The following is a 12,826-nucleotide window of genomic DNA, read 5'->3' on the forward strand; positions in this document are numbered from 1 at the left end:
TTTTTCACAGAGCTCGGGCAAGAACCAAGAATACTGTGCTAACACACATCAGTGTATATTGGTAAAACCAAAACTAATAATTATTTGTTGTGCATAACTTAAGCAATTAATTTTACAAAGATGGACTGCTGCAGTTGCGTAAAGTTTCATGAAACCAGCGGCAGGAAAACTATTTGATCCCTTTTGTATACGGTGGATATGCTTACACTCATTCCTGCCAGCAACTATTTTGTTAGCAAAAGCCAATTCTGTAATGTTCCTTTAATTACTAGTTGGTCATTCAAGCAGGCATGATATCGGGTTCATGGAAAATTGGCACAAGTCTTCCCTTTCCGACCAGCTCCAGATTTTACCAACACAGTACTTCAAGTAATTTTGATATTGCATATTTGGGAAGAAACATTTGACAAATGAACACCACAAATCTATCAACAAACTTATCTTGAAAAGAGAATAACCTAATACCTCAAAACTTGACAAAATGCACAATATTAATTTAATTTAAACACCTTCAAAATAAACAAACATCCTAACATCTTAAAATGTACACATACTATTCCTTGATTTTTTCAATACTGTACACGTGTACAAAGAATTATTTCAAAAATTTACACTTGTCTAGAATACTTTTTTAGAGAAGCCTGCCGCAGTTGGTTGGTTTTTTCGTCCAGTTTCTCCCATGGCCAAGCGAGGGCGTAAAGCGGTTCCAGTCAGCACATCCAGCGTGGTTGGCTGGTTTATGCGCTGACCTTCATAAACTCGTTGGGGATGGATAGAAAATGGCAGCCAGTCAACTGAGGCAGGAATGGACGTTCAGACGAACATTGTATACCTGGTGACAAACAATAATAAAAGTATTACAGGGAAGGTACACGTTTGGTAATTACTCAAAACAAATATTAATTGAAAAACTGACTTTTAAAAAGCATTGGAGAGCTGTTGATAATATGCAATTGTGGGAAACGACTCCCTCTGAAGTAATGTAGTTTTAAGAAAGAGGTAATTTCGCACTAAAATAATAAAAGACCTCATTCCTAGCACGAAGCACACAAATTTGTTTAGCATGAAATTTCTTTCTTGATAAAAACAGGATTACCAACCAAACTTCCATTTGTTTGCATTATGTTTTTTACTGGTATTCAGCTGTTGTTTGCTAATACCTGAAAGTCATGTTGAAATTTGATTGGCAATCCCGTTTTTACCATGGAAAAATTTCACGCTTAGCAAATGTTGGTGCTTATCAGCTCTATGAAATTGGGCCCTGGTATCCCACTAACCTGTTTGAGATGTTTGTATTGTCGTTAGAGCTGATAGCTGAGTTTCATACTGCTCTCCAGGATGTTCACAAGGTCCTGGTAACGTGGCACCTTGCCTGACTCCAACTTGGACCACACAGGCATATCTACAAGTTATCAAAATGTCCAGATAGAATCAATGAACTGATGAACGATCATTAATAATAATTAGAACAAGAGATGTTAAATTTGCATCAGGGAGAAAGAATATTATTATTTTTTTTTTTTTACCCATACACCGATGTGTGTTAGCACTGTATACATACTCAGTACTTTCCCGAGTCATAGGACTCGGGAAAGTACTGAGTATACAGTGCGAACACACACCGGTGTATGGGTAAAAACCCAAAAACTAATAATAATAATAACATAAAATTTATGAGACGCACAGAGTATCTGGAAGGTACCATTTAAAGGCGCCGGATGCTAGCAAGCAGACAAATTGAACAAAGGACAAAATCAATAACAAAGGCTCTTTTACTTTCTACGTTTGCCTGTTTGCTGGCAGGGCCCCGATACTTCAAAGGCGATTGCCTCCATGCCCCCAGGGGCCCAATTTCATTGAGCTGCTATGCACAACAATTTGCTTAGCATAAAATTTCTTCCTTGATAAAAACAGGATTACCAACCAAACTTTCTCAAGATTTTCAGGGAGAGAACAACATATCAAGCAACATGCAACAAATGGAAATTTGGTTGTCAATCCTGCTATGATCAAGGAAGAAATTTCATGCTAAGCACATTTCTGTGCTTAGCAGCTCTATGAAATTTGCCCCTGGTCATTGCCTTGGTATCCTTAAAATGCTCCAGTAGTAAAATGTTCTCATTGGGTGCCCTTTAACAAGGAGAAAATGCCTTGGTGCCCTTGCCCTTTCAAAAACAAAGCATACATGGTTGAGCTGACCAACCATCCAACCATTTGAATTTATTTTACTGTGTTTATTATCAATGTGTGCACTGTATGCATGCACTATACTAAGGGTGTTGTGGCCAAGTAGATAAGAGCACCGAACTCAAGCTCTGATCCTTCTGTTCAGCAGAGTGTGGGTTCGAATCCCGGTCGTGACACCTGTGTCCCTGAGCAAGATACTTAACTATAATTGCTTCTCTCCACCCATGAGGGCAGAGACGGTTCTTGTGATTTGTTTAGCTGAGTAGCGCATATATTGCGCACAGGCTGTATACTCCCCAGGGAGCTGAGATAGTTTAAGGAATGATTTAAGGCCCAGTGACTAGGGGTAATAATGTCGAAAGCGCTTTGAGACGACCTTCGAGCGTGAAAAACGCAATATAAAAACGGTCTATTATTAATATTACTATTACTGGCAAGCTGTGTAGTGCATCTGTACTTAACCATAAAGGTCACAGTATGTTTATAGGCCTTTAGAAACAGAATCAATGAAACATGGAGGGTTTGGATTTTGGAGGGTTTGGATTTTGATGGGTTGGGGTTGTCAGAGCGACTTACCATTTAGTGAGATCTCAAAGGCGCCTGTTGAAAGAAGCTGTGTTTCTATGGCATTACTTATAAAGAACAACATTAGACAGGAGTAGACCTACCAAAAGAAAGGAAAGAAAAAAAGGAAAACAAAATCATTTTACATGAAAACAAAGAGCTTTGCACAGGGCTCAATGTTAACACTAGACCGCAGGCCTGATTGCCGCTCGAGTGATTTCAGCAAATGTGTTTTTTCCTTCCAATTTTTTGGATCTGATAAAAAAACAAGAGCCAAACAAGGGCAGACCTTGAGCCCAAGTCAGACCCAAAGCCCAAGTCAGATCCAGAGCCCAAGTCAGACCTTGAGCCAAAGTCGGACCCAGAGCCCAAGTCAGATCCAGAGCCCAAGTCAGACCTTGAGCCAAAGTCGGACCCAGAGCCCAAGTCAGATCCAGAGCCCAAGTCAGATCCAGAGCCCAAGTCAGACCCATAGCCCAAGTCAGACCCAGAGCCTAAGCCAGACCTGGAGACAGAACAAGAGCCCAAGGAAGACCTTGAGCCCATACCCATAGCCCAAAGTCAGACCCATAGCCCAAAGTCAGAACCATAGCCCAAAGTCAGACCCATAGCCCAAAGTCAGACCCATAGCCCAAAGTCAGACCCATAGCCCAAAGTCAGACCCATAGCCCAAAGTCAGACCCATAGCCCAAAGTCAGACCCATAGCCCAAAGTCAGACCCATAGCCAAAGTCAGACCCATAGCCAAAAGTCAGACCCATAGCCAAAAGTCAGACACATAGCCCAAAGTCAGACCCATAGCCCAAGTCAGACCCATAGCCCAAAGTCAGACCCATAGCCCAAAGTCAGACCCATAGCCCAAAGTCAGACCCATAGCCCAAAGTCAGACCCATAGCCCAAAGTCAGACCCATAGCCCAAGTCAGACCCATAGCCCAAAGTCAGACCCATAGCCCAAAGTCAGACCCATAGCCCAAAGTCAGACCCATAGCCCAAAGTCAGACCCATAGCCCAAGTCAGACCCATAGCCAAAGTCAGACCTGGTGACAGAACAACAGCCCATGTCAGACCTTGAGCCCAAGTCAGACCCAGGGCCCAAGTCAGACTCGAAGCCCAAGCTTTGGTAAAGGCCCCAGGTACAATTTGACGGTACAATTTACAAATGCATACCAGTACATATATTTTCAATGCCATATTTCTCTTGAGTGTCCCGTCATGGTCACCAGTAATTAAAATTGAGAAGCCCTCGAACATTCTGTAAAACTGATACAAGATTGGTATGGAAAAAAAACAACATAAAGCTCACTGTTTACACTGCTAAAAAATGGTATTGTTGAAATAAGAAAAAACATCTTATTTTGAGAAAATATTTCTTGTGTCACTCCCTAGAAAAAGTTTATAAGGAGTGACACAAGAAATATATTCTCAAAATAAGATGTTTTTCTTGTTTCAAGAATACCATTTTTAGCAGTGTATGAAGTTCATACTATTCTTTTTTGTTTCACCCACTGGATCTACATGTACACTGATGTGTGTTAGCACTGCATACTCAATACTTTCCAGAGTTCTGAGAACATAAATCGCAGGCATACAGGTATTACTCGGGAGGGAATCGAACCCACAACCTTTGCGATTCTACAGCAGTGTCATACCAACTAGAGTTCATACTAGCTAACAGTTTTTTTCTGTTAAAAATTTCCCTCTGAAACTGTCCTAAAAAAAATGGGGAAAACAGCTGATTTCGGTTGTTTCAATCAAATCTAAAGAGCATAGTTTTTCATAATTTGTTGTCCCGACTTGCACAACAGATTTACATGTAGCAAAAATTTCAGCAATGTAGCAATAAACATTGTCTGCGACTATTTTGTCAACTCCACCAATCATGTGTAATACCTTGAAGGAGCACGTTGCCTGGGATCGGTCTGTTATAAAATGCATATGAGTAGAAAGATGTTGTAAAAGTAGAATACAATGATCTGCACAAAATAATATGCCCCGAAATTGCGTGGTTTTCTTTTTACCTCGTCCATGTTTGCACAGTAAAAGAAAAAACGTGCAATTTTGAGTGATACTTGTGTGGATCATTATATTCTACTTTTAAAACATCTTTCTAACCATATGCATTTCATAACAAACGGTTTCAAATGCTTTTTATAGACCAACTCGTCCGATCCAAGGCAACGTGTTCCTTTAATTCTGAATGTATTGGTCTACCTAAATTAACAATAATTACTGGTGACAAAAATGTGAGGGTATGCCTGCACTTTTCTCTCAATTTATTGTGGCACCACATGCAGCTGTGTGAAAATTAGAGTAGCCACTTAGTACAGCAGACCACATGCATGACATGTTAAAGGCACTGGACACTTTTGATAATTACTTGGTAACGAGCAAAGGAGAGCTGTTGATATTATAAAAGATTATGAGAAACGACTCCCTTTGAAGAAACATAGTTTTTGAGTAAGAAGTAATGTCTCACTTAAATATTTGAATCGAATTCGCGACCTAAGCTGAGGTCTCAAATCCAAACATCTGAATGCACACAACTTCTGCGACTTGGGTGTTTTTTTCTTACATTATTCTCTCGCAACTTCGACGACCAATTGAGTTCCAATTTTCACAGGTTTGCTATTGTATGCGTAAGTTGAGATACACCAAGTGAGAAGAATGGTCTACGACAATTACTAAAGGTGTCCAGGGGTCAATTTCTACATGTAGTCCTAATTTAGGACTAGTCTTAGGAGATACTAAAAACGTATGGCTAGTCCCAAGTTAGGACGAGTAACTCGTCCTAAGTCTAATCTTAACTCTTTGTGAAATCCACCCTAGTGCCCTTAAGGGGCAGTGAACATTCCAAACACCTTGTTTCAATTCAGCATCCTTCAGCAAAACATCAACATTTTTGGGTCCAGAATTCCCCCATAGTTTTTTGAAAACCTTGGGAGAACCCTGTTACATCATGTTGGACTGCCTCCATGCCCCTGGTCATTGCCTTGGTGCCCTTGAAATGCTCTGACAGTGGGAATTTACAACTCCCTCATAGGGTGCCCTTTACCGAGGAGAAAGTGCCTTGGTGCCCTTCCTCTTTTACAAAAAAAAAGCATGCAGGCCTGTTCATCATAATTTGTTAAATTCACATTGTTAATTTTTTGTATGCGAGTCACCAGACACATGAGGCTTGAAGGCCACTTCAAGGTGTGGGCTACAATTTTTTTTTCCAGAGGCCATTGCACCTACTCCTAGGGCTGAAACAGGGTTACCCCTTTTACAGTCCATAAGAATGTAGGCTTGGGTATCATCAATCCGAAGTCTGGACGGTAGAGCAGAAAGCACTACCTCCCCAATTTATCACTCCCCATGGGCCTTACCTTGTTTTCGATGGCCCAACTCCAAAGTCCAGGGGTGTCAAGGTTCAGGGCAGGGAAAGGGTTGCCACCGCTGACTATAAGGACGATCAGCCCAATCTTAAGAATGCTGGCCGCGCTCGCTAGGTAACGACGGACCGGATGGGCTGGAAAGTTTTCTCCCTCGATGCTGAGTTCCGGGTAACGTGTTCGAAGTCGATGGGAGTACTCTTCGAACACCTGCCGGTATCCTCAGGAAATACTGTCAAGAGAATCATTATTGACTGTTAAAATGAGAATTAAGATCAAGAGGAAGAGTCGTTTGGGAGTGATATACTCCACTGCAAAAGTGAAAGTAAAGCACTTCCTATCAAGTGCCTGGTAGAACTTCAAATTTAAATTAAAGTTTGTCTTGTCTTTACTGCACAAACCGCCGCCACTGGGCTATAACCGTGCAGACCCTCATGCATGCATGCTCCCTACTCAAATTTTATATTAACAAGGAGGGACTTAAAATTATTAGCGTCAGGGGCTGATTTAACTTGCGGCGGGAGTGAGTTCCAGATTGGTATAGTTCTTGGACACAAGGAGTAACGGTAGCAGTCTTTGTTTGACTGAACTGGTTAAAATTAATTGAACTGGTAAAAGTTAGTTTGCCTGTTTGTTGATGTGTTTGCTTGTCTGGCTGTTTGTTGTGGTGTTGGCGTGTTTGTGGTATGTAATTGGGGTTCCGGGTTGTTTGTTTGCTTGCTTACATTGTTTTGAAGTCTGTTCTGTGTGTCAGTGTACTTGTTGGTGTGCCACAGTCTGTTTTATGTGGGTTTCTGTTTACTATTTCTATCTTTAAAATAAGGTTTGGAAAAGTTTCCGTATGGCGCCACCTCTTTTTCATTCATAATTAAATAATACTGTATCTAATTGTACTCAAATGAGATATCATTTTTTGTAAAAACGAGTGAAAAAGTGGTGGCACCATAAATACTAAGGAAAGTTATCCTTTACATATCCCAGCACACTGAGAAAACACAGGCGATATGAAAAATAGTCTAAAATGTAATTTTTTACAATGAGCGTGTAACTGTAATAATGTAAAAAAAAATAATAAAAAAACAATCCACATCACAATGCACTAGCTAGGGAGAGGGGTATACATAACATTACATACATAGGCCTGGGTTCTGCAGTAAAACGTCAATAGATTTAGGGTTACCATTCGTGATAACTGAATACGATGGTTGAATCTTGGAGGTAGGAAGGTTGAACTGAACGATTAATCGTGTAGTGTACGTATTTAATACAGTAAAGAACACAACACAAGAGTGCGTGAAAATATGTTGACTCACCAGTAAAAGAATTTCAACGTTGGGCCACTGAATTTTGAGAGATTCATGGCTGGCCGGTCATTGGAAGATGCTTCCGTTTGTGTCAGTTCTCGTAATGTGACTAAACCTAGACATAAGAAGACAATACCGTAAACTAACGTCCCGTTCGCCATTGTTACTCAGCAAAATTGTACCGTCCCTTCTGTATCAGAGGACGGGCTAGAAATGGCTACGCATTTATTTTTTACGCATGTAGTAAATAATTTAGTCTGTTCTGCTCTCCAATTACTCGTTCGTCACTGTACAAAAAGTCAGGACACCATGCTAGAATCTCGGGAAAATTAGAATCCATGCAGTTCAAGGCGGTGAATTTTTGTGTATGGATATCCTGTTCATTCTATCGTGAGGTACGCAATTTATTGTATACCAAATCTCCCATTACGTAATTGAATACTTTAAGCAGCAGTCACTCATCCGTGACATCAATGGTAGAGTCTCCATCATGGAGATAGTGACTATTTTTAAAACTTATCTGCGTTCAAAACATCATCGCTAACTGGTTTAAAGCCAACTTTAAATGCAGTGGACACTATTGGTAATTGTCAAAGACTAGCCTTCACAGTTGGTGTATCTCAACATATGCATAAAATAATGACAAACCTGTGAACATTTGAGCTCAATCGGTCAGCGAACTTGGGAGATAATAATGAAAGAAAAAACACCCTTGTCACACGAAGTTGTGTGTGTTTAGATGGTTGATTTCGAGACCTCAAGTTCTAAACTTGAGGTCTCGAAATCAAATTCATTGAAAATTATTCTTTCTCGAAAACTATGGCACTTCAGAGGGAGCCGTTTCTCACAGTGTTTTATACCATCAGCCTCTCCCCATTACTCGTCACCAAGAAAGGTTTTATGTTAATAACTATTTTGAGTAATTACCAATAGTGTCAACTGCCTTTAAATACTCTGTCTCAAATACTCTAGGCCTCAAACACTAGACCCACCCCCAAAAAAAAAAAAAAAAAAAGTGGCCACCAGCTATACTTTAGGCCTTTTTTCATACAAACCCGCATACGTCACACTGACGTCATAGTGATATTCTTTTCTCCCTCCTTGCTTCTCTGTCCTCTTCTTCTTTATCATCATCATCATCATATTTTACTTTAAAAAAATTAACCTTTTTTACACAGTCTTCATTTTTTTCGCAGCGCTGACAATAAGTGGTTTTCAATTATCTCTTGTTTTGATATGATGCTAAGTAATAAAATTCTATTTTCGATAAGTATAGGCCTTACAACTTTATAATACAAGTTACCACCTTTTCTGTTACTTGAAGATTGATAATCTTTATGCACACCCGTGACAATAGTATTGTAATAGGTTTTGTTTGATTTTGAATTCTTCCTTTATAAACATTAGAGGATAACTTTCCGTATGGCGCCACCACTTTTTCACTCATTTTTACAAAAAGGGATATATCAATCAGGTAAATTAGATACTATATTATTTTATTTCGAATGAAAAAGTGGTGGCGCCATACGGAAACTTTTCCAAACACCCTTGTCACACGAAGTTGTGTGCTTTTAAGATGCTTTATTTCGAGACCTCAAAATTCTAAACTTGAGGTCTCGAAATCAAATTCATGGAAAATTACTTCTTTCTCGAAAACTACGTCACTTCAGGGATCCCTCTCACACAATGTTTTATACTATCAGCCTCTCCCCATTACTCGTTACCAAATTAGGTTTTTTACTAATAGTTATTTTGAGTAATTACCAATAGTGTCCACTGCCTTTAATATTTGAAATATGAAATCATGACAATACAATAAAAAATACATGACAACAGACGAATTGAAGTATCAACCCTGACAGAAGTTTCCAGTACTAGTCTAAAAAGCATCAAGTTGGCTTCGACCAATATGCAAGAACTACCAAGAAAATGTGACGTCACCTGAAAAGCTATAGTACAAAGGACAACATCGACAAATTTGCAGAAGATCGGTTGTTGGGGCGGGGTCACGAAAACGGGGAGGGACTCTGCAAGAGAAAGGGTTAGATCTGATCTCTTACCATTCGCAGACTTCACCTTGTCTTTATCTTGAAGGATAGCTTGCGTTATCCGACCTCCACTATTGCGCTGTCAATGGAGTGAGTGATCTAACTTGTTCCCTTATTATTGCACTACATCAATAGTATTACTTCTTTTACATCCCTCCCAGAAAGGTTGTCAGTCGAACGATTTTATAATAAAGGGAGAAAGGGGGGGGAGCTGTGGGGGAGGGGGGGGGTAAGTCCATGATCTGGAATAGTTCCGAAAGTTTTCCGTATCCTATGGTGGCCCCGAAGGGACATCGCATAACGCAAATGTGTGCGCACACGTATGCAATGTCGTGAAACAAATCGCGAATATATGCGCACACGTATACAATATCGTGAAACAGTTCGCGAATATGTGCGCACACGTATGCAATGTCGTGAAACAATTCGCGAATATGTGCGCACACGTATGCAATGTCGTGAAACAAATCGTGAATATGTGCGCACACAGTACACGTATGCAATTTCGTGAACCAAATCGTGAATATGTGCGCACACGAGTGCGATTTGTTTTGCATTGTCGTGAATTTTATTGCATACCATGTTGCATACCATTAGACTGATGTCATAGTTGTGGATAATTTGTTACCGATCTAGGGAGTACTGTGGCGCTACAGCAGGCTCCCTCTGTAAAGCATGTATATACCCAGGAACTTGGCACCAGGCCAAGGACGACCACACGCCTCGCTTGCCTCGCAACAAAGACTACTGCTGCAATGACTACCGCTTGTCTCACTGTTGGAAAGAAACCCCCCAGATCATTAGACATTTTATTCAAAGGTATGCAACATGGTATGCAATAAAATTCACGACATCGCAAATAATATTCGCAGACGTGTGCGCACATATTCGCGAATTGTTTCACGACATTGCATACGTGTGCGCACATATTTGCGAATTGTTTCACGCTATTGCATACGTGTGCGCACATATTCTCGAATTGTTTCACGACATTGCATTCGTGTGCGCACATATTTGCGAATTGTTTCACGACATTGCATACGTATGCGCACACGTTTGCGATATGCGATGTCCCTTCAGGGCCACCATAGTATCCAGCTACCATGCCGAAGTGGTGGCAGGAAACGCAAAGTTTTCCCATGATTTATCAAGCATGCAGTTGAATCGCATGAAGCGAACTTTAAAAGTGGAGGTCGGATGTTGCCAAGTTTTCCTTACCTGAGTCCGGCGATGACTCCGGCGATGACTCCAATGTATATACGTCCACAAACCACATATCCATAGATAAATTTAACTTTAATATCTGGTGCCAGTCTCTTGAGGGTAGTTGTCAGCACATAAGATGTTTTCTCTTCTTGCAACTCAGGAAACAGTCTTGAAGCTTGGATGGACGGAGCTCACTGCGAGCTGCCCCGCGGGAGTGCCTCACAAGCCGCTCCTGTCCTTGGTTCACCGCTTACCTGGCTGCCTCAGAGTCGGTCCCCGTGCACTGCGTCAAGGGGAAATAAAGGTAGACTATGGAGGGGCACATTGTCTCCCCCGGACATGTATGTGCCCCGGTGTGGCAAAATAAGGCTGAATTGAAACATCAGTGGAACTCACGATATTAGCCAACGGTCAGTTACAAAAACGCACATGGGTCACGCCAAGCTTCGGCACCGATAAAGAACATCAATTACGCCGAGGCATGGTCCCATGGCCGGCCTCGCATGCAACCACTATGTGTCTCCATCTATGTTTCTGTTGTCCTATACTGCTGTGATGTCACCCATGGATGTCAGCCTCTTTGCTGATGAATAATGCTTGATATCGTCAAGCCACCTCTTTTTCAGGTGATCTCTGGGTTTGGTATACGAGACCTTCAAGAAGAACACTACCGAAATATCTCAATGCACTTTTTTTGGCCATGGCAAATTTTGATAGATTTACCAATAAAGTTCGTCCAAAAAACGTCTTCCAAATCCCACATAATAGAGCGGAGTGCTGCCACCCATGCAAATACTGACAGTCTAATCTGAATGCACTGCTATTATTTGCCGAATGAGCACTTTGAAACGACGTAAAACTCCTTATTTGCATAACAAAGACGATCTTCAATGAGGCAACATTCCATCCACGGTAAAACCCGATCTCAGGAATGTACGGAATGACTTGTTGGGTATAAGTCGCAATCCCGGATGATGTTTTTTCTGTAGATCAAAATTGCCACTTACGTGGTGCTTTTCAGTGGGGACATTTTTTTCTCCTACAAAATCGATTTAGAAAAAAAGGGGAAATTTTTGAGGATGGCAATTCTATACTTAAAAAAAAAAAGTCTCCCGGACGAGCACAAATGGCGGGATGTAGCAGAAGTAGCTCGGACTAAAGGCCCGGTCACCCTGCAGCGATAATGAAAACGATAACGATAACAACGCAAAGAGGACGCATTTTACTGGTTGGGTTGCTCAGCGCTAAATACGCGCACGCTTATTCAACCAATCGAGGGCGTGCATTGTAAACGTTCTCGTTTTCGTTCTCGTTTTCGTTCTCGTTTTCGTTCTCGTTTTCGTTCTCGTTTTCGTTCTCGTTTTCGTTCTCCTTTTCGTTCTCGTTTTCGTTCTCGTTTTCGAGGCCTCGTTATCGAGGCCTGTGTAACCAGGCCTTTATGGAGACCAAACTAGTGTTCTTTGGGGCTCGGACGGTATGGAGGCTAGCTGTACCATTCGCACGCGGAGGTGGTTGTCTAAAGGCCAGGGTGCACCCACTATTGCAACGAAAAACCTCCCATTCTGCAAACTCAGATGAAAGTATCCATCTCGAACTTTTATCCTCCAGAAGTCTGCTCAATGGGGAGTTTCAAGACCCTTTGAGTTATTCTCCCTCCAAGAAACATCCAGACACCGGTGTAATTTGTTTCAACCGAGCAAAAAAACTTGAAAAAGTCCTTAAACACATCCCGGCAAATAGTACCAGTATTTCATGACCCATGCATAAAACATCCGAAATACCTCAAGTTGGAAGTCCAGTTTTTTTATTGGGCTCTCAAATCTGTCTAAAAATATATTGAGGTCCTACTTATGAACGAGGCCAACGCCCTGTTTTCTCTCTATTTAGTGGCTTGCATGCACCCGCCGCCCACCAACAAAATTGCAGAACTTCATATTTCATGCAACATAGTGGTACTAATTAATTAGGCAACCTCCAGAAGAACGAAGTGTGCCCAGTGGTATGGTCTTTAAGATTATATAATAAAATTTCTTTTCTTTTTTGCAACATGAAGGGTACATTATAATTTACTTTACGGCTAGCGCAGCCTAAACAAGTCTACGTTTAAAGGCAGTGGACACTATTGGTAATTAATCAAAACAATTAT

General features: G+C 41.1%; 1 protein-coding gene across 1 annotated transcript; it reads right to left on the reverse strand.

Annotated features, from left to right (window-relative positions):
• Positions 1-237: 237 nt before the first annotated feature.
• On the reverse strand, positions 238-7,649 carry LOC139944829 (thioredoxin reductase-like selenoprotein T1b). Its single transcript, XM_071941952.1, has 5 exons — positions 7,436-7,649; positions 6,117-6,354; positions 2,764-2,851; positions 1,278-1,402; positions 238-832 (listed from the first exon to the last, which is right to left on the reverse strand). Exons 1-4 carry the CDS (start codon positions 7,585-7,587, stop codon positions 1,302-1,304), a joined length of 579 nt encoding a protein of 192 aa, XP_071798053.1. The 5' UTR covers positions 7,588-7,649; the 3' UTR covers positions 238-832; positions 1,278-1,301.
• Positions 7,650-12,826: the final 5,177 nt, after the last annotated feature.

Source organism: Asterias amurensis, chromosome 12 (assembly GCF_032118995.1).
Source record: "Asterias amurensis chromosome 12, ASM3211899v1".
NCBI lineage: Eukaryota > Metazoa > Echinodermata > Asteroidea > Forcipulatida > Asteriidae > Asterias > Asterias amurensis.